General features: G+C 42.7%; 1 protein-coding gene across 4 annotated transcripts in view; it reads right to left on the bottom strand.

Annotated features, from left to right (window-relative positions):
• The window catches only part of SASH1 (SAM and SH3 domain containing 1), a 200,434-nt gene that overhangs the window by 112,335 nt on the left and 61,279 nt on the right, over window positions 1-26,820 (bottom strand). For all 4 annotated transcript variants that reach the window (XM_056566754.1, XM_056566757.1, XM_056566756.1 and 1 more), the window contains exons 3-4: window positions 18,364-18,417; window positions 18,177-18,226 (exon numbers count right to left, since the gene is read on the bottom strand). In XM_056566754.1, coding sequence (XP_056422729.1) covers window positions 18,177-18,226; window positions 18,364-18,417 — 104 coding nt within the window. The remainder of the gene's footprint in view (window positions 1-18,176; window positions 18,227-18,363; window positions 18,418-26,820) is intronic.

The raw sequence follows: 26,820 nt of genomic DNA, 5'->3' as shown, positions 1-26,820 counted from the left end.
TTATATATTAACCAAAAGAAGCAAGTAGCAGCTGAGGACACCTCAATCTGGAGGACCCATGATTTCTCCACATTATACTGATACCATCACGGTGCTGCCAAAATTACTTTCCTCACAGACTATAGCTGACGGCTATTATCTGTTGGTAATCCTCAGATTTCATGATGCTTTGCACACATTCAAGGTACCCAGTGCCAGAGGCAGCAAAACAACCCCAAAACATCATTGAACCTCCACCATATTTCACTGTATGTACCATGTTCTTTTCTTTGTAGGCCTCATTCCGTTTTCGGTAAACAGTAGAATGATGTGCATTACCAAAAAAGCTTTATCTTGGTCTCATCGGTCCACAAGACATTTTCCCAGAAGCATTTTGGCTTACTCAAGTTCATTTTGGCAAAATGTAGTCTTGCTTTTTTTTTTATGTCTCTTTGTAAGCAGTGGGGTCCTCCTGGGTCTCCAGCGATAGCGTTTCATTTCATTTAAACGACGGATACTGATGCTCCCTGAGCCTGCAAGACAGCTTGAATATGTTTGGAACTTGTTTGGGGCTGCTTATCCACCATACGGACTATCCTGCATTGACACCTTTCATCAATTTTTTTCTTCCGCCCACACGCAGGGAGATTAGCTACAGTGCCATGGGTTGCAAACTTCTTGAGGATGTTGCACACTGTGGACAAAGGCAAAGCTAGATCTCTGGAGATGGACTTGTAACCTTGAGATTGTTGATATTTTTTCACAATTTTGGTTCTCAAGTCCTCAGACAGTTATCTCCTCTTTATGTTGTCCATGCTTAAAGTGGCACACACAATGCAAAGACTAGTCTCCTTTTTATCTGCTTTCAGGTTTGATTTTTTATATTGCTCACACCTGTTACTTGCCACATGCTTGAAACAATCTTATTTATCCACAATTTTGAAAGGGTGCCAATAATTTTGTCCAGATGTGACATTTTGTCCAATTTGCTTTTTCTCCTCCGTTATTTGGTTTAGTTCTAATACACGCAAAGGGAATAAACAAGTGTATAGCAAAACGTGTTACTGTAATCCTTTTCTGTAAGAAATACTTAATTTTCTTGAAACACTGCAGGGGTGCCAACATTTATGGCCATGACCGTATATGGTTTTTATAACACTGCATTCAATGCAAAACGCATTGAGCGTTAAAATACATATGGCTGTGTCAGTTTTTTTGTTTCCCATTAAGAGAAATAAAAAACTGATAGGGCAACTGTGTGCAAAAAACTAGATGTGAATATTGCCTAAGTAGTCCCATATATGTAGAATTAGGTACTGTACATGTGCACACAGGATGACACCAGATGACTGTACTCATTCATCACTTATTGTACTTGATGCTCATCCAGTTTTCAGTAATTTCTCAGCAGAATTTTCTGTGAATAACTCGCAATCATACCGTAACTTGAAATTGGCTTAGACACTATCAAAATGTGGAAATGTTTCCATGTTCTTTGCCAACTAAAAGAAGAACTTAGTGACCAAAACACAGCTGCAGTGCGTATGATACGCTACTCTATATAATCTAGTCTGCAATTCGATAGAAGGCAAATTACAGCAGATTTGTCACACTCCTCCCGTTCAGCAGCTGATACAAAAACTCCAAAAACACACATGTTGCACATAGCATGGCGTTTCCATTCCAGGAATGTTAAGCTGCATGAAATTCCAGATGATTATTGATATGCAATTGTCTTGGTTAGTATACTTAACACATTAAACATAACACTTTGTGGCGGAAAGATTATTATTATTTTTTTTTTAAAGTGATGGTTTCAGTCCACCCACTGTCTACACAACCAGACAACTATTTCATGTGGAGAACAAGCCAACAGAACTAAGGTATGAAGTGTTGGCACTATGATGGTACTTAAAATGGTCACACTCTGACAGGAAAGGCAGTAAATGTTTTGGCAGTGCATGTAGACAACAAGGCCTGTCAAACTGTGGGAAGTTAAAGGGGCCACTTTAATTCTAATTTAAGAAAGGAACTTGTAAATTATGATACTCACTTCCAAAGGATAGGGACATGTCTGATCACGGGGGGTCAGGTCGCGGGGACCCCCCGCAATCTTCAGGCCGGCGTTTCGGCCACCACGCCCCCTCCAATAGACTTGCATTGAGGGGGCATGGCGTGATGTTACGAGGGGGTCTTGACACCACAAACTTACGGCTCCTGCATCGCCAGTCATCAGGCATGCAGCAAAGTTTGCTCCGTGCTCCAGATGACAGGGGGTGCTGCAGGAGAGATCGCGGGGGTCCTCAGAGGTGGGTCCCTCGTGATCAGACATCTTATCCCCTATCCTTTGCATAGGGGATAAGATGTCTAGGAGCGGAGTACCCCTTTAAGGACATCTGAGAATACAAACAGAATGGAGAACAGAAAAGCCATATACAATATAATGGCCAGAAATAGTGCTGCTATACGCATGTACACACACAGGACTGGCCATACTGGAAAGTTATGTAAAATTATTAGTGGACAACCCCTTCAATGTATAATCCAGTTGTAAGGGTAGGTTCCCTTTTTCAGCTGACACAAATTAACAAATAAGTAGTTTATGTTATATATTACTTACAAAATAGTGAAATGTAATAATTGTCGTTATGCAATTTCTTAAAGGGGTACTCCGTCAAAAAGGGTTTGTTTCTTACAAACATGTCCGGGCTGCCAAAAAAAAAACAAAGAGAGAAAAAAAAATACACTTATCTTGGTCCCATAGCCTCTGGTATCACTACTCCACATCCTGGGGCCTAATATATCCCCTTGCCATTCAGCCAATCACTGGTCAGGAAGTGACTGGCTGAGTGGCATGCAGACGTATTGGCCTCCAGCACCAGGAAGTGGAGTATGGCACGGACAGGGAGCAGTGATATCGGAGACTACGGGGACCAAGTACGAGGCAAGTATAGTTTTTGATTCAGCCTGGGCATTTTTGTAAAAAAATCCTTTTTTACATTAAGTCTATGCATTACAACATAACGCATAAGCGTTACGACAGTACATCTAGGGACAACTACCAGGCACAATATTCCTTAAATCAAGATCACTTTATAAGTTTATTGTTGGAGCTGAATTTGAATAGACAAGGTTATAATACAGTGGGTACATGTGGAAAACACATACACAACAATGCTAAACAGGATGGGAGGCAGGATGTAACGGGATGGTACAGATTTGCACAGGGAGTGACCTGGATATCCTGAAATCTAAGTTATATAAACAAAGTCATCATCTAAAGTAACAACATCTAACAGGCCATTCTCCCTGTGAAGGCTGAAATGCATAGGACATTTTACAGCTTGGACGGTTTTTGATGAACTGATGCAGCAGATTTCCCTTGACAGTGATTAGAAAAATCCCCGTCACCACAACTGTAAGGATTGTAAGAACTGCTGCATGCCGCCCTATTTCCCTCGCATATTCAACAAAATGTGCAATGGGGCTTTTATTGCAAATTTTGTTGAATATGCCAGGAAAATGAAGTGGATGTATACCTAGAGATACTGATCCATCAAGCCTCTATTTCCTGGTCCCTCCTGACACAGACATGTGACCACTGAAGCCCATCACTGGCAGATCATCTCTGTGGAGAGTGACTGGCTGCAGCAGTCACATGTCCATGAGAGTGAAACCAGATTCTGGAAGTGTACAACAAGGAAGCATCGATCAGGTCTCCGTATATGGCACTAATTAGTAAAAAGAAAAAAATGGTGATATATTCCTTTTACGTTCTGTTAACTGAGGTTTACATTGATTTCCCAGCACACGCTAAACAATTTTTACATGCATCATGCTGAAAAGTGCAGAAATAGTCAGTGGTTTTATTGTTATGGCTGATCAGTGGAGTTAATACTCACACATAAAAAAAACAAAAGTGATGCAGGGGGTTCCTAATAGTACACTAATAATGATTCCTAGTAAATCTACTATATTAAACACACGCTTCTGGAGAGGTCAACACCCTGCAGAGCTGAAATAGAACTTACAAATAGTTTTCCTATATTCTAATATGCACCCTGCAGAGAAGGTCACATACATATTAACATAATACGGAGCTGATTGGGATAAAAGTCAAGTTGTGATAAAAGATGAGACCAAATGGAGTCATATCAGTGTTTGTTTTACCTGCTCCCAACTGGGAGATAAAACAAATTTACTACCAAGGCAGCGATCACAGGAAAGGCTGCTTTCTAACATTTAGCACTCTTCCCTTTTGTCGGGATCTAAAAGCTCTCTTCTAACAATACAAAATGTTTATAAAGTTGTTAAAAAGTCTTAAGCATAAACTGCTTGACTACGATTCCACTTACATAAAGTAAAAAAACTAAAACATTCCAACCACTGCCAGACAATTTCAGGTTCATAAATTGGCAAAATTATAGTGAGGATCAATGCAGAGGCAGAACAGTAGAAATGACTGTAACTGTTTCTATCTTAGGGGAAATATCCTTTCAAGGTAATGGGACCCGTATTCAAATTTAATTTAATTATTTAGACTTAAAGGGGTACTACGGCCCTAGACATCTTATTCCCTATCCAAAGGATAGGGGATAAGATATCTGATCGCGGGTGTCCCGCCGCTGGGGACCCCCGCAATCTCTCCTGCAGCACCCACTTGTCATCAGCCTCATGGAGCGAAGATCACTCCGTGTCTGATGACTCACGATACAGGGGCCGGAGTATTGTGATGTCACACCTCACCTATGGGAGAGGGCGTGACGGCCGCTACACCCTCTCCCATTGACTTGATTTAAGGGGGCGGGGTGTGATGCCACGAGGGGGGCGGGCCATGACTTTACAATACTCCAGCCCCTGTATTGTGAGTCATCAGACACAGAGTGATCTTCACTCCATGAGGCTGATGACAAGTGGGTGCTGCAGGAGAGATTGCGGGGATCCCCAGCAGCGGGATCCCCCCCGATCAGACATCTTATCCCCTATCCTTTGGATAGGGGTTAAGATGGCTAGGGCTGGAGTACCCCTTTAAAGAGGACCTGTAGGTCACAGTGCCCTGATCACACACCTCTTTACATTTCTTCATACGCCTTTCCGTTCCCAAGATATGATGGTTTATAGTCTGTATGACAATTCAGGTAATCAGATGGGCGTGACCTTCATTTTAATAACAGGAGTGAATATCATATCAGGTTATGAAAGGGATTATACAGTCAGGCGGTGTGTATTGGGCATTGGTCTATTAAAAAATCCACATCCCCCGATATTCACTCCCATTATTAAAATTAGGTTCACACCCACCTGTGAATAAAAACTGTGTGCACGAAAATTAGTACATTAAAAAATGTCCTCTTCTAACCCCTATAACTTTTTTTTTCTGTATATGGGGATGTATGAGGGCTAATTTTTTGCAGCGATCTGTTGTTTTTATTGGTATCATTTTTGTTTTGATAAGACTTTTCGATCGCTTTTTATCCTTTTTTTAGGGTATACAAAATGACCAAAAATGTGCAAATTTTTATTTGTTTTAACATATACACCATATGCGATACCACATATGTTTGTTTATTTTTGTTTACTTTTTTAAAGGGGTTAAATCACATTTTTTTTATTTTTTATTTTACACCATTTTTAAGTCCCCCAGGGAACTATTACATGCACTCCTTGGATTGCATACAGTGTTCAATGTTATGCCATAGCATAGCATTGATCAGTGTTATCGGTGCTCGATTGCTCCAGGCTGCTGAGGCCTCCTGGAGCATCAGAGGACTGATCGGACGGTGAGGAGGCAGGTAACGGCCCTTCCCACCGTCCTCTCAGCTGATATGGTCCTGATCAGCTTCGCTGAGCTGCAGGGAATGGATTTTTTTTCATTTTAGATGCCGCAATCAACTTTGATCGCGATCGGTGATGTCCAGCATTAAATTGGGTCCTTGCAGCTAATAGCCGCTGGGACCACCCCGCTATGACGTGGGGTCATCTCATAAGCCTGCGTCATAACAGGGGAGCAGGCGCAGGGCATACAGGTACGCCAAGCATCCTTAACAGGTTAAAAAGATTTTTTTTTTCTAAATATGCAGTTTTTTTTCTAAATCTGCAAGTTTTAGTTTTTTTACATTAACAATTGAGAGTAAAAAGCCAAAGTGATTTTAGGGCTCCCTCTGTTGTTATTAAGCCTTTGAGAGCACAGCTATTTCACATTTTCTTCATATAAGAGGGCAGGACCAGATCAAGGCTATTTTCAAGTAGTACACTTCCTTTCACTTTTACTTCTTTAGCCAATCACAAAACAGCATATACTCTTCTCTGCTATGCCATGACTGGTAAAAGTTTAGGTGGACTAAACAAGCTGATACTGTGGTGGGAAACAATTTACAGTAAACTACAGTGAACCCCCGACTTACGATGTCCCCGACATACTACATCAACATACAATGCTTTTGTATGTTGGACCAATGCATAAACGGCTATCTGGCAGCGCAGATTGCTTCAGCGCAGACCGATAGGTGTTTAATGTGCCCCTGTGAGTGTCACTCATCTGTCCCCACCGCTCCGGACCGACATGATGACGGTGATGGAGAGCGCCGATCCAGGGCAGCAGATGCGGTCCGGAGTGGTGGGGACACGTGAGTATAACTTTGTCTATTACTATTGCATGGATCCCTCTACATACGATAAATTCAAGTAACGATGGTTCATTCAGAACAAATTACCAACGTATCTTGAGGGATCACTGAACTATAGATGGCATATCGGGATTGGGGGGGGGGGGTTACTGATTGACTGGCATTTCAAGGTGCTGTGTGATCATAAATGAAAGAAAAATCATCACCACAGCAAGGAAGGGGTTACACTAAGCACTGAACTGCTGCCGAGAAGTAAAAGGGATGGAGAGGGTGAGATTTCACTGCAGCACTGTGAACAAACACAAGGGACAGATGTCCTGAGCTTTATGGATGGTAAGAGGTGAGAGGGAAATCTTTATTTTATCCTCCAGGAACAGTGTGGATCATGTTCAGCAGGCAGAGAAGCTCAGCTTGCAAGTACACAGTCCACAGTTTCTCAGGCTCTCTCCTATTCTCTCCCACACAGAGCACATGCTAAGCCCCACACACACTTCCTGTGTTTTGTCCCGATTTAGCTGTTAATAAGAGACAGATTTTCTATAATTTACAGGCAGAAGGTTGCAGAGAATGAACAAAACTATTGGCCAAGACTATTCAGTTGTTTTTCTGGGGTAAAGAGTAATTTGTGATAAATATATTAATGAAATATCTTAGTAATCACATGGACTATCACATGGAGGGAAGTTGTTTGAAATGACAGTGTTGCAGCTACATTTTATTTTCAGAAGAATTTCCTTGGGTGTGGCCATACTGAACACACAGAACAGTAGGGTTTGTTCACTTTATGGCAGCTGAAATGAATGCGAGTCATTTGACAGATAAATCTTATACATTACATTCTCCAGGAAGTGATAGCGTACAGCACCATTCCCAACATACCAGCGGACTGCCTCCTCTATGTGTATAGTATATTGTTACTTTTCTACCTTATCTAGGCATCTAACAGTACAAAAGAGTATTTAACTAATCCACCATTAATGATATTGACATGACTGCTCAATGCGGTACCTGTTTATATAGAAAGGTTGACAAGAAAACTACAGAGAACAGCAAATAGCTAATTATTTTTTAAAATATATATTTATAGTAAAAACTTAAATTTAAACAATAAGTCATTTTCTGATTCTACAATCCCTTTAAAGATGGTTTCATACTTCTATGTCAATAAAAATGTTTCATTGCTTTATAAGACAATTAACCATGGTTAAATAACAATCTCAGACCCGATCTTACCTACTCATTTTCCATATAGAATGAGTTACCAGAGCTAAATATGAGCTAATGTATTCTTAATAGCAATGAGAAACAATGAAAGAATTTACAGTTCTGCATTCCATTTCTTGATCTACCTTGAAATATAAATTTTCAAGACAGAAGTTGGATGAAAGACCATAACCTCTATTTGTCCAAATTAGTTACCGTATATACTCGAGTATAAGCCGACCCGAGTATAAGCCGAGACCCCTAATTTCAACCCAAAATCCCAGGAAAAGTTATTGACTCGAGTATAAGCCTAGGGTGGGAAATACCTCACCCCCCCCTGTCATCATCCAGACCCGTCATTAACATCCTCATCATCATCCCCTTGTCATCATCCCACACATCCCCCCTTCATCATCCCCTTATCATCCCACACATCCCCCTTCATCATCCCCTTGTCATCATCCCACACATCCCCCCCTATCATCCCCTTATCATCCCGCACATCCCCCCTTCATCATCCCCTTATCATCCCACACATCCCCCCTTCATCATCCCCTTATCATCCCGCACATCCCCCCTTCATCATCCCCTTATCATCCCACACATCCCCCCTTCATCATCCCCTTGTAATCATCCCCCCCCCCTTCATCATCCCCACCCCCCTTCATCATCCCCACACCCCCCCTTCATCATCCTCTTCTCATCATTCGCCCTCAGTGGTCTTCAACCTGCGGACCTCCAGAGGTTTCAAAACTACAACTCCCAGCAAGCCCGGGCAGCCATCGGCTGTCCGGGCTTGCTGGGAGTTGTAGTTTTGAAACCTCCGGAGGTCCGCAGGTTGAAGACCACTGCGGCCTTCAACATCATCCAGCCCCCTCTCACCCCCTTTAGTTCTGAGTACTCACCTCCGCTCGGCGCTGGTCCGGTCCTGCAGGGCTGTCCGGTGAGGAGGTGGTCCGGTGAGGAGGTGGTCCGGGCTGCTATCTTCACCGGGGAGGCCTCTTCTCCGCGCTTCCGGCCCGGAATAGATGCGTTGCCTTGACAATGACGCAAATGACGCACCTCTGCGTCGTTGTCACGGCAACGTGACTATTCTGAGGCCGGGCCCGAAGCGCTTAGAAGAGGCCTCCCCGGTGAAGATAGCAGCCCGGAACCACTATCCCACCGGACCACCTCCTCACCGGACAGTCCTGCAGGACCGGACCAGCGCCGAGCGGAGGTGAGTACTCAGAACTAAAGGGGGTGAGAGGGGGCTGGATGATGTTGAAGGCCGCAGTGGTCTTCAACCTGCGGACCTCCGGAGGTTTCAAAACTACAACTCCCAGCAAGCCCGGACAGCCGATGGCTGCCCGGGCTTGCTGGGAGTTGTAGTTTTGAAACCTCTGGAGGTCCGCAGGTTGAAGACCACTGCGGGTGGGGGAGTTCACTCGAGTATAAGCCGAGGGGGGTGTTTTCAGCACGAAAAATCGTGCTGAAAAACTCGGCTTATACTCGAGTATATACGGTAAGCTTCTGAAGCCTAGCAGGAAGCAGGCCTTGGTTTATATTATGACTGAAATGTATGCAGCCTGGACTTAATAAGTGCTGCAATGTTTTAAAAATGTTCTTTAGATAATACATAAAGTAAAATGATAAAAGTTTAGAAACTTGAAGGCCATGGTAACTTATTCCATTTTTTAGGATTCTGACTGCAGTGGTAAATCTGGAACAGCCACATATTGGGGAATTGTGTTATAGTTTGCATTTTGTACTCATTAACTCTAAAGTGTGCCGGTCACTTAAAGACGATATGTCATGCCAAAAAAATGTGTCCCCTATCCGCAGGATAGGGAATACGTTTTAGATTGTGGGGGGTCCGACCACTGGGACCGCTGAACGGCTCTCCCATAGAGATATATGGAGGGTGCGTGGCCTCCCTCACTTAGTGCGATGGTCATGACACGCTGCTCCCGAGGAGAGCCGGGGTCCCATACAGGAGATCGCAGTGGGTCCCAGTGATTGGACCCCATCCATTGATCTAAAACTTATCCTGTGGATAGGGGATAAGTTTTTCGGCATGAGACTTCGAGACAAAGATCGCTGACAGCCAGGGAGTAAAGCACCCTTATCCCTGCTCATTCTCCTAATATGTGGGGGTCTCGCAATGAGACCCTAAATGATCAAACTTTTTGCCATGTATTTGTGAAAGATGTTTTTTTTAAGTGACAGGTGCACTTTAATAGGAAAGAATCTAAACCACAATCACACCAAATGGATACTATTCTGGTTTCTGAATTGCCAAGCATTACCGCAATGTTTTTTGTGGTGTGGCCTAATCTAAAATGCAGAGAGAGAGGCACTTTATTTACTTATTTCTCACTAAACAGAAGGAGACCATGGTGAACATTTATCTAGTAAATCAAACACAACAACAATAAACATTGCAAGATAAAAAATATGAATCTGCTTTATACAACAATAAAAATGACTACAGTAATCCGTTTTAAAATTCCTCTTTGCATTCCATTAAGATTACAGAGATTATCAAGGACTTCTCTATCCTTAATAACATCCTTTAAAAACAATATTTGGAGCGTGACAAGTCAAATATGTTTAAGTAATGCTTTCTGGAATCCTCAGTTAATAGAAATATTTGAGTAAATACTATTTGTAACTTTATGTGGAACTTCCCGGATAATAATTACAGGCCTGGTGTACAGAGGAAGCTTCTGGTTAGCATAGAATATTGCTGTTTAACTGAGCTGAAAATCATTATTTCCTAATGTATCATCTCCTTTTTAAGCTAATACTAAAAATAGGAACAATCCAATGAGTCAATGGCACATACAACTTGTTCCATACTTTATGTCCTTTTTCAAGGTAAAGGAGTTTTAAAGTTTTAAGTAGGGATCGACCGATTATCGGCCGATAATCACGATTTTGGGCATTATCGGTATCAGCAATTATCTTGCCGATAATGCCCCGCCCCCACCGCACCGCCACCCCCTCGACCCGCCGCACCGCACCCCCGACCCACTGCGACCGCCACCCCCCGACCCACCGCACCGCGTCGCACCCCCCACCGTGATGCTAGGCGGTATACCGGTATGGATTTTTGCCCATACCGCTATACCGGTCGGGCCCCTCCCCCACCCTCCGAGTCAATAAAAAAATTAAACGTACCCGTAATGGGGGTGGTTCGGGCCATCCATCCTTCCTGTAGTGTCCGGGGGCGTTCCGGGTGAAGAGTGAACCGGTCCGGGCTGTCCTCCTTCTCCCACGGTCTTCTTCTCCACTCCGGACAGGCTTCGGCCTAGTACGCTGAATAGACGCTGCAACGCCGTGACGTCAGGTGCGTCGCTGCGCACGGGCGTCACTGCGCAGCGGCGTCTATGCAGTGTACTAGGCCGGAGCCTGCCCGGAGTGGAGAAGATGATCGCCGGAGAAAAAGGACAGCCCGGACCGGACCACCCTCCACCCGGAACGCCCCCGGACACTACATGAACGATGGATGGATGGCCCGGACCACCCTGACAGGTAGGGGGAGAGAAGCGGGTGGTGGCGGCGGTCTATGGCCCCGCAAAAGCCACTGCAGATCATTGATTTAAAGTGCCCGCTTTAAATCAATGATCTGCAGCGGTGTCGCAGGGGGGTTAAATAGCCGATAACTTATACCGATATTCCGGTATAAGTTATCGGTTATCGGCCCTAACCTGCACCGATTATCGGTATTGGCCCTAAAAAAACGATATTGGTCGATCCCTAGTTTTAAGCATTTATTCTATAATAGGACATAGACAGGAGTTGTTATGGAAAAAGTAGGTGTTTAAAGTGGCAGTCTTTCTTATTTATATTTCTTTCTTCTATGTCTATATATATCTTTCTTTTATATTCTCCGTTTTTAAGAAAGGTCTCACAAACATAAACCGTACCTATTCATCCAGTTGAATACTGGATACATACCCTCAAAATGTGATTTAAATAGGACATTATCTGCCGCGGTGGATGGATTTACTCTATGAGCGGGGCCAGAAGCGGATGTATCAATCGGAAAACCCCTTTAAAGTTAGCTATGTACAATGGCATTTCACCAAAAAGAGAACCAAGCCAACTAAGCCATGAAGCTGCAGTGTAGCATTTAATATAAGCCCCACAATGTATACATGAATGGCAAAGTACCATGGAACATTAACAAGGCCTCTGAAAAATTAAAGAAGCAATCTGATTGGTTGCTATGGGCAACTGGGCAACTTTTCCTCTGCACAGGTTTTGATAAATCTCCCCCATAGTCTTTGTTAGCAAAAAAATCTCATAAAACAGAGAAAGGGTCGGCTCAAACCACGTTTTTGCAACACAGTTTTTTATCAGTTTTTTTATTTAAAAAAATGGATTCCTCAAAACCTGACTAAACTGTATCAAAACGTGTGTACAAAGTTTAATCTGTATACGGTTGAAAACCGTATACGGTTTGAAAAGTGATGTCCGGTTGCATCAGTTTTTTAAGAAAAAAAAGTATACGTTTTGAACTTTTCTCTCCATTATGAATAAAGTTTCACTTGTTTAATTGAAATTCCAAGAAAAAAAAAAACTGTGCAAAGTCAAAAACCGTATGGTAAAAATTGGATGGAACCGTACACACATACAGGTCTGTACGGTTCCCATTGATTCCCATGTTAAAAAAACAAAACGTATACGGGTCAATACGGTTTTTCCCCTGGACCAAAAACCGTGGTAGGCCAAGGTTTTCTGTCCAGAAAAAAAACAAGTAAAAAAATGTGTGGTGTGAAAAACGGAGACAACCGTATGCAATATGGTGCATACGGTTTTGAATGGAAAGTCTATGGCCACGGTTTGCTGTACGGTTGCATACGGTTTAAAAAAAAAAAACCTATCCAAAAACTGCATAGAAAATCGTGGTGTGAACCCACCCAAAGAGATGTACCAGCACACATTTGTGGAGAATATGCATAAATGAGACCAAATAGACAATGGCTCCTAAGGTGACAAAGTGTAGTAACATACAAAAAGATGCACAGAAGTGATCTGCACAGAAGTGTACCTAGTTAACAGAGGCAATACCTGCAGGAAAGAACAGATCGCTTCTTTCATTTTTGAAAATGTCTCTGAAAAATGAAAGAAGTGATCTGATTGGTTGCTATGGGCAACTCAGCAACTTTTCCTCTGGACAGGTTTTAATAAATCTCCCCCATTGGGTTTCAGTGTTGTGTCCTGCAGGTATTGCCTCTGTTATCCAGGTATACATCTTTTTGTATGTTACTAAACATTATTTCAATTTAGGATATTGCACCTCATTCGTGTGTATTCTAGATTATCAGATCATTTTGACTTTTTTGTTAATAAAGACTATGGGGGAGATTTATCAAAACCTGTGTAGAGGAAAAGTTGACCAGTTGCCCATCGTAACCAATCAGATCGCTTCTTTTATTTTTCACAGGCCTCTTTAACCCATTACGGACCAGGCCCATTTTGGCCTTAACCCCTTAAGGACCGGGGGGTTTTCCGTTTTTGCATTTTCGTTTTTTGCTCCTTGCCTTTAAAAAATCATAACTCTTTCAATTTTGCACCTAAAAATCCATATGATGGCTTATTTTTTGCGCCATCAATTCTACTTTGTAATAACGTCAGTCATTTCGCCCAAAAATCTACGGTGAAACGGAAAAAAAAATCATTGTGCGACAAAATTGAAAAAAAAACGCAGTTTTGTAACTTTTGGGGACTTCCGTTTCTACGTAGTACATTTTTCGGTAAAAATGACACCTTATCTTTATTCTGTAGGTCCATATGATTAAAATGATACCCTACTTATATAGGTTTGATTTTGTCGGACTTCTGGAAAAAATCATAACTACATGCAGGAAAATTAATACGTTTAAAATTGTCATCTTCTGACCCCTATAACTTTTTTATTTTTCCGTGTATGGGGCGGTATGAGGGCTCATTTTTTGCGCCGTGATCTGAAGTTTTTAACGGTACCATTTTTGCATTGATAGGACTTATTGATCGCTTTTTATTCATTTTTAAATGATATAAAAAGTGACCAAAAATGCACTATTTTGGACTATTTTGAATTTTTTTGCGCGCCACCATTGACCGAGCGGTTTAATTAATTATATATTTTTATAATTCGGACATTTCCGCACGCGGTGATACCACATATGTTTATTTTTATTTTTATTTACACTGTGTTTTTTTTTTATTTGAAAAGGGGGGTGATTCAAACTTTTAATAGGGGAGGAGTTGAATGATCTTTATCCACTTTTTTTTGGCAGTGTTATAGGTCCCATAGGGACCTATAACACTGCACACACTGATCTTTATCATTGATCACTGGTTTCTCATAAGAAAACCAGTGATCAACGATTCTGCCGCATGACTGCTCAGGCCTGGATCTCAGGCACTGAGCAGTCATTCGGCGATCGGACGGCGAGGAGGCAGGAAGGGGCCCTCCCGCTGTCCTGTCAGCTGTTCGGGATGCCGCGATTAGCCGCGGCTAACCCGAACAGCCCGACTGAGCTAGCCGGCCACTTTCGGTTTCACTTTTAGCCGCGCGGCTTAGCTCTGAGCGCGCGGCTAAAGGGTTAATAGGGCGCGGCGCCGTGCGCTATTAAAGGCGGGTCCCGGCTTCACTATAACGCCGGGCCCGCCGCGATATGACGCGGGGTTACTGTGTAACCCCGCGTTATATCAGGAGAGCAGGACCAAGGGCGTACCTGTACGCCCTTGGTCCTTAAGAGGTTAAGGACCAGGCCAATTTTATTTTTGCATTTTTGTTTCTAAATGACCAGGCCTTCTAAAAATCATAACTCTTATATTTCCCTCCACAGACCCATATGAGAGCTTGTTTTTTGCGTCACCAATTTCACTTTGTAATGAAACATCTGATTTTACCATAAAATGTACGGTGCAACTCAAAAATAATTATTTATGTGGGAAAATTGAAAAGAAATCCGCAATTTAGCAAATCTTGGAAGGTTTTGTTTTCAAGATGTACACTCTATGGTAAAAATTACACGTTTTCTTTACTCTGTGAGTTATGTTATGCTTTTTGGGGGGTAGAATGGGAAAAACAGATTTGCAATTTTATTGGGGGAGGGGATTTTTCAAATTTTTTTACTTTACATTTTTTACATTTTTTTTTTTTTTACACTTTAACCCCTTGACGCAGGACGTATATTTACACCCTGCGTCGCTCCCGGCGCTCATCAATGGCCGGGACCCGCGGCTAATACCACACATCGCCGATCACGGCAATGTGCGGTATTAACCCTTTAGAAGCGGCGGTCAAAGCTGACCGCCGCCTTTAAAGCGAAAGTATCCCGGCTGTTCGGGACCGCCGAGGTGAAATCGCGGCATCCGGAACAGCTTACAGGACACCGGGAGGGCCCTTACCTGCCTCCTCGGTGTCAGATCGAGAAATGGCTGCTCCGTGCCTGAGATCCATGCAGGAGGAGTCAAGCGCCGATAACACTGATCACAGGCGTGTTAATACACGCCAGTGATCAGCATAGGAGATCAGTGTGTGCAGTGTTATAGGTCCCTATGGGACCTATAACACTGCAAAAAAAAAAGTAAAAAAAAAGTGCTAATAAAGGTCATTTAACCCCTTCCCTAATAAAAGTTTGAATCACCCCCCTTTTCCCATAAAAAAAAAATAAAACTGTGTAAATAAAAATAAAAATAAACATATGTGGTATCACCGCGTGCGTAAATGTCCGAACTATAAAAATATATTGTTAATTAAACCGCACGGTCAATGGCGTACACGTAAAAAAATTCCAAAGTCCAAAAAAGCGTATTTTGGTCACTTTTTACACCATTAAAAAATGAATAAAAAGTGATCAAAACAAAAATCGTACCGACAAAAACTTCAGATCACGGAGCAAAAAATAAGCCCTCAAACTGCCCTGTACGTGGAAAAAAAAAAGTTATAGGGGTCAGAAGATGACATTTTTAAACGTATACATTTTCCTGCATGAAGTTATGATTTTTTCCATAGGTACGACAAAATCAAACCTATATAAGTAGGGTATCATTTTAACCGTATGGACCTACAGAATAATGATATGCACTGCGTAGAAACGGAAGCCCCCAAAAGTTACAAAATGGCGTTTTTTCTTCTATTTTGACGCACAATTATTTTTTTTCCGTTTCGACGTGAATTTTTGGGTAAAATGACTAATGTCACTGGAAAGTAGAATTGGTGATGCAAAAAATAAGCTATAATAAGGATTTTTAGGGGGAATATTGAAAGGGTTATGATTTTTAAAAGGTAAGGAGGAAAAAACGAAAGTGCAAAAACGTAAAAACCCTGAGTCCTTAAGGGGTTAATAGTCCCCATAGGGAACTATTTATAGCAATAATTTGATTGCTCATAGTGTTCAGTGCTATGCATAGGACATAGCACTGATCAGTATTATCAATCCCAGACCAGAGCAGAAGACCCCTGGAGATGGCCAGAGGCAGGTGAGGAGACCTCTGTCCGTCATTATGGACGATCGGATGGCCGCAGCAGCGCTGCGGGCAATCTGATCATCCATTTAACCTCCTGAGCGGTAATCCCGAGCGTGACTCGGGGTTAATTTTCCCTGCCAGGATCGGTAACCCCGAGTCACGCTCGGGGTAGAATTGCAGAGTTCCCGGCCGGGCTGCATGATATATCGCAAAAGCAATGCGATATAGGGATGCAGCCCCCGGGAAAACATGCGATTACCTGCTCTGGTCGGCTCCCGTTGCGGGGGCCGGCCAGAGCAGGTCAAGAAAAATACTAAAAGTCAGGGTTTCCCTACCAGGGGGCCTCCAGCTGTTGCAAAACTACAACTCCAGCATGCCCGAACAGCCAAAGACTGTCCGGGCATGCTGGGAGTAGTAGTTTCACAACAGCTGGAGGCCCCCTGGTAGAAAAACACTGAGCTAAGTGTAAAAGGAAGAAGTAGCAAAATAAAAAAACCTTTTGCTCACCTAGTCCCGGTCCCTGCAGATGCCGTTCCCCTCCGTGCAGTCCAGGGTGTCCTCTCTTCACTATTCATCTTCTAGGACCTTTCACTTTTCAGCCAATCACAGGCCGCAGTGGTGTAAAGCCTGTGATTGGCTGAAGGGGAAAGGGCTTGTTCTGCAGCAAATACACTAGGTTTGAAATCTGCCCGGCAAACCTAGTGTATTTGCTGCAGGACAAGGTGACAGGGGGGGGGGGGGGGAGAATGTGACAAAGGGGGGAATGTGACAGGGGGGGAATGTGACAAGGGGGGGGAATGTGACAAGGGGGGGAATGTGACAAGGGGGGGAATGTGACAAGGGGGGGAATGTGACAAGGGGGGGAATGTGACAAGGGGGGGAATGTGACAAGGGGGGAATGTGACAAGGGGGAGAATGTGACAAGGGGGGAGAATGTGACAGGGGGGGAGGGGAATGTGACATCAAGGGGGAGAATGTGACAAGGGGGGAGAATGTGACAGGGGGGGAGGGGAATGTGACATGAAGGGGGGATGTGACAGGGGGGAGGGGAATGTGACATGAAGGGGGGATGTGACAGGGGGAGGGGAATGTAACATGAAGGGGGAGAATGTGACAAGGAGGGGGGAGAATGTGACAAGGAGGGGGGAGAATGTGACAAGGAGGGGGGAGAATGTGACAAGGAGGGGGGAGAATGTGACAAGGAGGGGGGAGAATGTGACAAGGAGGGGGGGAGAATGTGACGGGGGATGTGACAAGGGAGAGGGGAATGTGACGGGGGAGATGTGAAATGGGCGGAGGGAGATGTGAAATTCAGTTAAAAAAAATTGTACCGCTTTTGGTACACATTTCCAGACAGAATCATACCGCCAGGGAGGTTAAAGTACCGCACTGCTGCAGATGCCATGATCTGTATTGATCATGGCATCTGAGGGGTTAATGGCGGACAACCGCGCAATCATGGATGTCCGCCATTACCAGAGGGTCCCTGGCTGCTGATAGCAGAGGGACCTGCTGTGGATGACGCGAACACCGTTCCAGTGCTCGTGGTCATGGGGGAACGTAAATGTATGTCATGGTGCGTTAAGTACCACGGCACCATGACGTACATTTACGTCCATTGTCGTTAAGGGGTTGAAAATGAAAGAAGCGATCTGATTGATTGCTGTGTGCAACTAGTCAACGTTCCCTCTGCACAGAAATCTCACCTATTATATAGTCTCATGGCATGTTGATGTTTGTGAATACTTTTTGGGGCTTCTATTTACACTGGTACTGCATTTCTTTATATTGGCCAATATTCCAATATTAGATGTCACCCAAACCTTTTAAAACGTTTATGAATTAAGCTTGGAATTGTCATTGAAAAAAATGTGTTTTGTTACGTTCTTCAATAAGCTGAGATAAAAGTTGACTTACTTTCTTTCCGTCTCTGGTGTAGATAATGTACTACTGAATCCAATGGAATCCTAATAAAGAAAAGAAACATGTCTTTAGGAACTCTATTAGGTCAGTGGGGTAAATATAGGGGGAAGAGTTACATAATAATTGTAATTAAAAGAAAAGCTTAGAAGACTGCAGAAAGATTATTTGTTATTGCACTTACTTCACTTTGGGGGGATGGCAGCTGTAATGATGTGGAGCCAGCATCAGATTTCTCCTACAACAAAACATATGTGACTTAGTCACCATCCATCAAGAAACATGGCACATTAGATAAAAAGCTATGTATACTGTACAGGAATACAGAAAATGAAAACCATAATGTGGTCAACTGATAGCCTTCTGCTTTTAGCTAAGGTACAGTACACTGGTTATGATAGAGTGTATATCTATATTTTCCTGCTACTTCAAGCTTGATATTCATTAAAGTCAGATTACTTCTATCTAGGATGTAAGCCAACGCTAATTCCAAGTATGTATTGCTTTAAAGATTATAAAATAACTGTCCTGTATACAGTCAAAAATAAAGGGCATGAACTACATCCAAAAGTAAGTATGCTAACAGAATATAAAACTGCTGAAAGGTCATAAGAATCCGTTCAGTAAAAAAATATGGGAAAACCTAGTGAGACATACTGGGACCACTACTATCTCCTTTCACGTTTCTTAAAGTATACCTGTCGTTAACAAAAACTTTTTATATAATGTAGATAATAACATTATATGTATATTTTTAATATACATTGATTGAAAAATGTGTCTATTTTTGGGTAAAAAAAATACTGTTCCTGCAACTATTGTCTGTGTGTCTCTATGAGGAATCCAAATACAGGAAGCAAGGGCAGGGTAAGCAGAGCTCTGTGCAATCTCCTGGCTTGTCAATCATCCTGATGTGTGAGCCGGAGGCGTGTTACAGAGCTTCACTGCACAGAGCCCCGCTTGTCCTCCGTGCACAGAGCCCCGCTTGTCCTCCGTGCACAGAGCCCCGCTTGTCCTCCGTGCACAGAGCCCCGCTTGTCCTCCGTGCACAGAGCCCCGCTTGTCCTCCGTGCACAGAGCCCCGCTTGTCCTCCGTGCACAGAGCCCCGCTTGTCCTCCGTGCACAGAGCCCCGCTTGTCCTCCGTGCACAGAGCCCCGCTTGTCCTCCGTGCACAGAGCCCCGCTTGTCCTCCGTGCACAGAGCCCCACTTGTCCTCCGTGCACAGAGCCCCGCTTGTCCTCCGTGCACAGAGCCCCGCTTGTCCTCCGTGCACAGAGCCCCGCTTGTCCTCAGTGCACAGAGCCCCGCTTGTCCTCAGTGCACAGAGCCCCGCTTGTCCTCAGTGCACAGAGCCCTGCCTGTCCTCAGTGCACAGAGCCCTGCCTGTCCTCAGTGTACAGAGTCCTGCTTGTCCTCAGTCAACACAGCCCTGCCTGTCCTCACTGCACAGACCCCTGCTTGTCCTCAGTTTACAGAGCCCTGCTTGTCCTCAGTGTACAGAGCCCCGCTTGTCCACAGTGCACAGAGCCCTGCTTGTCCTAACTGCACAGAGCCCTGCTTTTCCTAACTGCACAGAGCCCTGCTTGTTCTCACTGCACAGAGCCCTGCCTGTCCTCACTGCACAGAGCCCTGCTTGTCCTCGGTGTACAGAGCCCTGCTTTTCCTCACTGCACAGAGCCCTGCTTGTTCTCACTGCACAGAGCCATGTTTGTCCTAAGTGTACTGGGCCCTGCTTGTCCACCCACACTTCCTGTTTTTGGTCTACTCACAAAGACACACAGGCAATAGCTATAGGGACAAAAATATACAACATTTTATAACCAATGTATATTACAAATATACATATAATGGTATTATCTACATTGAATAAAACGTTTTTGTTAACGACCGGTACACTTTAATGTGAGATCCCTTCTAATTTCTGAAAAATATATTTTCCGGAATGCTGCCAACATTAGTGACAGGAAGTTTGAGCAAAATGGGATAAATCCCCGATTTACATAAACCATGTCTGCACTCATCCAAACCATGCTTACTTCCAATAAACTATTTCCTGCTCAGTAACTTAAGAGGGACTTTTTCCAGGAAATGGTAACATGACATCTTGATAGTATTATAAGTTTTTTTTATTTATTGATATTTGCAAAACGCCAAAACCCATTGCTGCCTACTGGCATAGTGGAAATGAAGATAATAAATGTGCATTGTGGTGTTGTACAATATGGCTAACCAGTATATGACAGCAATGAAATGTTTTACCTTCATGGACAACACTTCTAATGATTTGGTCTAATATTCTGGCAATATACTATAGTATGTGTGTTTAGGGCACAAAGTTAAAAGGTATCTATTAGTTGTAATAAATGTATCCTATGTTTGAACCACAATTCACACAGCTGTCTCACAGAAGCCTGTCAAACTTTCTCTGTATTGAATAGTAAAACAAGATAATCTGCATTTGCACTGATGCATTTGCAGACTGTCCATGTCGGACACTGGCACAACATATGTAGATGAAGTGGCAACCATTTGGTATTTAGTGAAACACATCTGTCTCTGTTAAAATGTCCATTTCTCTGGGTTAGTATCGGAGATCAACAACACAGGAAAACAATAACTAAACTAAACTATTCATATATATTTGCAGGTTATACCAGTATAGAACACAGTATAAAGCATAAGCATAAGAAAACAAAGTGTACGCCCTGGTATGTGAATACATTGTTTATCTTCTAGAACAATGGATCCTCTATAAGATGCAGAGCTCTGATCTCGAGCTGCTCAATGATACAAAGAAAGTTAGAATCAATAAACGACCGAATTATCAGGCCTCAGTCTAGTGCCAAGCATGATGACCCTGAAGGTACCCTTGAAATGCCCACAGCATTAGAATCAGGAATGTTTAGGATTCCGCAGGACTTACTGTGTAAAAAGCTGCTATTCTCCATCACTGGGATTGAGGAGGCTCTCTGCTTCTAGTTAGCTTGGGATGCACGCAGCATCGTGGGGTAGCCTGGAAGCATAAGGTCAGCCCTGTCATGGCTGAGCTGTGCATGTTTCGTAACTGTAGAACAGACACATCCAGATGCATCCTGCCTTCCTAAACCCTGACCCTCACTGAACCGTCCTTGCTGGAATCCATAAAATACAAGTGACCAAATATCTGTAAATGGCCATAAATCACACATCAGCCTCTGGTGTACATAAAATAAGATAAAAGAGCCTCATGCAGTACAAAACCTACATGCTCAATGCCATAAGCAAGACTACTGAACTTGTCTAAAGCAACACCTAAGGCATTCACTTCATACAGAAATGTAACAAGAGTGTTCCCAAATGCAAGGAAAAATGTAATCCCTCTGTATCCACCAATATGCTTCACTACAACTCCCTGTTGTAGCAAAGCATATAGGTTGTTGTTGTATAAATGCTCTCAACTGAGAACACCTGGACAACCAAAGGGCCACTTCTCCAGCCAGCAATGATAGGTCAGAGAACCTGGACGTGGATTCAATACCTGGCAGGACCCTAAAGGGTTGCTGTACCAACACTGCTGGCTGCAGAGGCAATAGCAATACCATCAGAGTGAAGCCCTGTTGCTTCTCAGGAGGGTAAACTGTACACAGTTCCCCATGGATAGAAAATCCCTCATTATTTCATCGTTAGTGGGGTTTTTATTTGAAAAAAATGAAGCAGTGATGCCGTTTAAAGGGGTACTCCGTTCCGTGCCGGATGACTGAAGGTACGGAGGCTCGTCACGGCACAGTCAAGTCACGCCCCACTCGTGCCATCAGGGCCACGCCCCCTCAATGCAAGTTTATGGGATTAAGACTGACAGCAGTCACGCCCCCTCCTATAGACTTGCATTGAGGGGGCATGGCAGTGATGGTATGAGCGTGACATCACGAGCCTCCAGTGCCGCACCAGACACCCTAAATGAATGCCGGGTGCAGCAGGGAGATCGCGGGGGTAACGTCTAGGGACGGAGTACCCCTTTAAGCACTTAAGAAAGCTGAACATAAACACCCAGTACATTGTTTCTCAAGCGTGGTCCTCAAGACCCCCCAACAGGTCATGTTTTCTGGATTTCCTTAGTCTTTCACAGGTGATATAATTATGGTCGGTGAATCAGGCATCACCACAGTTCTATCACTGTGAAAGAATAAGGAAATCCTAAAAACCATGAACTGTTGGGGGTTTTGAGGACCGCGCTTGAGAAAAACTATCCTAGAGGATGATAATGTTAGTATGGTCAAGTGGTAGTTGTACAACCTTCAGGTGGTGTACTTTGTAAATTCACATATAAATCTGTGTGTAACCCGCATGTGCTTTTCAAGTCTGCATCAATGATCACAGTGAAATGAGTAAACTTTTGAGGTGGGCTCCCGAGTAATCATTTCAGGTATTAAAGATGTGAGGGCGAATCCTCCAGCTGAAAAGTACAGTCTGTCTTCTAAGAAAGTACTGCAGTTTGTCTGGAGCTCTTTAATTTGCTGTTCTTGTGGGTCTGGGAGTAATTCCCAATTCTTCTGATGTAGTGCAGCCCCGAGCTTCTGCAGTGTGATTGTCAGAAGAACAGAGCTGCAGCTTGATAAGAGGAACATGACTGGAATAGAAGATTCTCTCTACATGTGGAAGCATTTAATCAGCCAAGCTTAAATTATTTTTATCAAGTGAGGGAGCAAAGCTACCCCCTCCGCTCTCATAAATCTGCTTAACACTTTACCATGCATCCATACAGAATGCCAATGTAGGCATCCGGGTGGGGGGTGATCTGGTGATGGGCAAGCATTTGGATGCACAAAGTGACAAGTCACAAAAGCCATCCATGTTAGTCTGATAACACAAATGTTACATAGAAAAAATATTTTTATTTGAATAGGTTGATTCACTAGGCATGTGTGCCGTCGGATGGCAGGCCCCAGAGGGCAGTGGTCTAAAATCCCAGCAAGGCCTTCCTAATGATTCAGAAAAGTCAGATTGGTTTTCAAAGTGTCTCGCATATTTGTTTGACCTTCAAGGATTATTCCAGTCATTGCAAGCATGGTTAATACTGCTGTTTAAGTGCAAACATTGTTTTCTGCACAATGGTGCTGTGTTTACTGGATATCACACAATACCCATCTGTAAAATGATCAATAGCCAAGGCACAATTGGTAAATGTCATTTGTACAACAGATATTGTTATTACTGATGGAAATGACCATCAGATTATCATAGAATATTCCTAATTTGACTTTTGTTATAGGGACATTGGCCCACATTTACTATATTTGTTAAGCCACAAACGTTATTCTAAATGTACCGAAATAGAGGTGCACAGCAACTGAGATACATTTATAATGTTGTGTGTGGCAAAAACAACAGGACTTGTCCATGAAGGGGCCTTGACCTAAAATGTGTGACAATGATTAAGAAATGTGTCAACATTTTGCTGCATTACCTTTACATTAAGAAAGTCATAGATGTGCCAGGGTTATCATTCAGCCAACGCCACTGTAATAAATCTGGAGCATTTGATGTCCGTTCGTATCAGTTTGCAGTTTCTACAAGTTAGACAGTTTTGTAGTGTAGATCAACTCATAGTACAGCAGTAAACATAGAAACATGATGTCCGGCTCCCAAACTGCTCTCCTTTTACACTAAAGCGGGCTATACACATAAGACTATGATCAGCCAAAGCCTTGTCAGTTAAGTGGGCACTCTCGTTAACCCCTTTTTCCTCCTCACCTTTTAAAAATCATAACCCTTTCAATTTTGTACCTCAGACTCCTATGATGGCTTTTTTTCGCCACCAATTCTACTTTGTAATGACATCAGTCATTTTACCCAAAAATCAAGAGCGATACAAAAAAAAAATCATCGTGTGACAAGATTGAGAAAAAACAAACACCATTTGTAAATTTTGGGGGCTTCCGTTTCTACGCAGTGCATTTTTCAGTATATCTTTATTCTTCTCTTTATTCTGTAGGTCCATATGATTAAAATGATACCCTACATATATAGGTTTGATTTTGTCTTACTTCTGGAAAAAATCATAACTACATGCACGAAAAATAATACATTTAACCCCTTTGGGACGGAGGGTTTTCCGGTTTTTGCACTTTCGTTTTTTCCTCCTTACCTTTTAAAAATCATAACTCTTTCAATTTTGCAGCTAAAAATCCATATGATGGCTTATTGTTTGCGCCACCAATTCTACTTTGTAATGACATCAGTCATTTTACCCAAAAATCTACGGCGAAACTGATACTTGTATAGGTTGGATATTGTCGTACTTGTGGAAAAAATCATAACTACATGCAGGAAAATGTATACGTTTAAAATTGTCATCTTCTGACCCCTATAAAAAAAAAAATCTGCATACAGGGCGGCATGAGGGCTCATTTTCTGCGCCGTGATAAGTTTTGAGGTACCATTTATGTATTGATCGGACTTTTTGATAATTTTTTATTCATTTTTTTATTATATAAAAAGTGACCAAAAATACGCTATTTTGGACCTTTGAATTTTTTTGCACGTTCGCCATTTACCGTGCGGTTTAATTAACAATATATTTTTATAATTCAGACATTCCCGCACACGGCGATACCACATATTTTAATTAACACAGTTTTTTTTTTTTTTTTATTGGGAAAAGGGGGGTGATTCAAACTTTTATTAGGGAAGGGGGTAAATGATCTTTATTCACTTTTTTTTCCACTTTTTTTGCAATGTTATAGGGGGGCTATAACACTGTACACACTGATCTTTTACATTGTTCAATGGTTTCTCATAGGAAACCATTGATCAATGATTCTGCCGCTTGACTGCTCATGCCTGGATCTCAGGCACTGAGCAGTCATTCGGCGATCGGACAGCATGGAGGCAGGTAGGGACCCTGCTGCTGATTAAATGGGGGCCCAGTGTCTAAAGGGGGCTGTGGTCTACAGGGGGGCTGCTACTAATGTCTACAAGGGGGGAGGGGGCGCTGCAGTCTACAGGGGGGCTGCTACTAATGACTGCCATGGGGCTGCTGCTAATATCTGCAAGGGGATACTACCTACTATTAATAGCAATCTTACAGCAGAGTCACCTGCACTAACTTGAATATATAGGTAGGTAGTGCAGGTGACCCGGTTTCTACCTCTGCTCACCATGTGGTCATAGGTCTCGCCCATAATGCAAATTTTTGGTTCTGCCCAAAGGAGAAGAGAGAAATCTTGGCTCATTCTACAGCAGCCGCCTCCATTGTACACAACAAGGAAGCCACATATCATATGGTGAGCAGCACCAGAGACCGCGTCACCATGCTGTCAGATTCCCTTTAAAATATAAGTACTCGTACTTGGTATCGGCGAGTACTAGAATTAAAGTATCGGTACTCGGTCTTAAAAAAATGGTATCGGGACATCCCTATGTACTGCCATAACAAATAAACTGTTCATGGAGAAATAACCTTATTTTGTTCTTGAGTTTGTGAAAAATTATTAAAAAGTATACAGTACATACGATGTTAGCCTGCCGGAATTAGACAAATGGGAGACCTTCTTGAAGCAAAAGAAAACAATGCACACAAATAGCTTTACTGGAAGGCATGAACAATGGGGGCATAAAAATTTATACATTACAGCCTATAGTGTTTACTGCTGCACCAAGAAAGGGTTAAAGTTCACAAAGTTGTACCTATTATTCAAGGCAGGAAATGTGCCTGCAGAGGAAACACATCCATAAATTTTAGAGATGGGATACAGCCTTGGCCAGCTGCTGTAAGGCTAGAAACAACATCTTTAAACAGAGGAGCAAAGAAGACATCCAAGAGGGATTTTGCTCATTCTGAGGTTCCAGGCAGGATGCATAAACGGACGGTTTAAAGATAAGCATTTTTTTTTTATTTTTTTTTAAATAAAAATAAGATTTCTAAGGGCTCATTCCCATTAACGTCAGTCCCCGTTAATTCATGCCCGTTCTCAGTTCTGTTCAAGGCTTATGGAAACGGCTGTAAATAGATCCCATTGATGTCAATTGGATTTTTTTTTTACAGTCCTTTGTCACCCATTTGCACTTGTTTGGTTCCTATTCCATTATTTTTAGCGGAGAAAAGACGTTGCATGCAGTATTTTTTATTTTTTTGCCAAAATGCATCTATGAAATTTAACATTGAAGTCTATGGCAAAAGGATGAGCCTGTAATGTCTTCCATTTGTATCTGTTTTCTTCAACCTGTTTTGGATCCGTTTTTACTTCTGAGCATGCTCAGAAGAGGTGTGAGCAACCAATAAAGGATACAAACAGAATAAAAACTATAAAAGGATACTGCTTAATGGCATCCCCTTGCATCAGTTTGCATCTGTTTGTTTGTATGGTGCGTTTAGCAGCAATGACGGGAGAATTGCACAATGGGAGAGAACGTCCATGTGAACCTAGCCTAAAGGGGATGCACCAGCAACAACTTTTTAGGTATATTGGTTTTCTGCCTCCTGGGATTCATTGAGCCATGTTGGACAGTAATTCTGGATCTTCAAAATAAAGATACCCAGATTGAATTTACTTGCGTTAATCCTGTAATAATGAAACATGACAGGTTCTTCCGATTATCAGGATACATAAAGGAAGGCTATACAGTCTATTGCACACAATATCCATCTTGTAAGATTATCT

Source organism: Hyla sarda, chromosome 3 (assembly GCF_029499605.1).
Source record: "Hyla sarda isolate aHylSar1 chromosome 3, aHylSar1.hap1, whole genome shotgun sequence".
NCBI classification, from domain to species: domain Eukaryota; kingdom Metazoa; phylum Chordata; class Amphibia; order Anura; family Hylidae; genus Hyla; species Hyla sarda.
The sequence above is the reverse complement of the archived record's forward strand: the minus strand, read 5'-3'. Positions and strand labels throughout refer to the sequence as shown.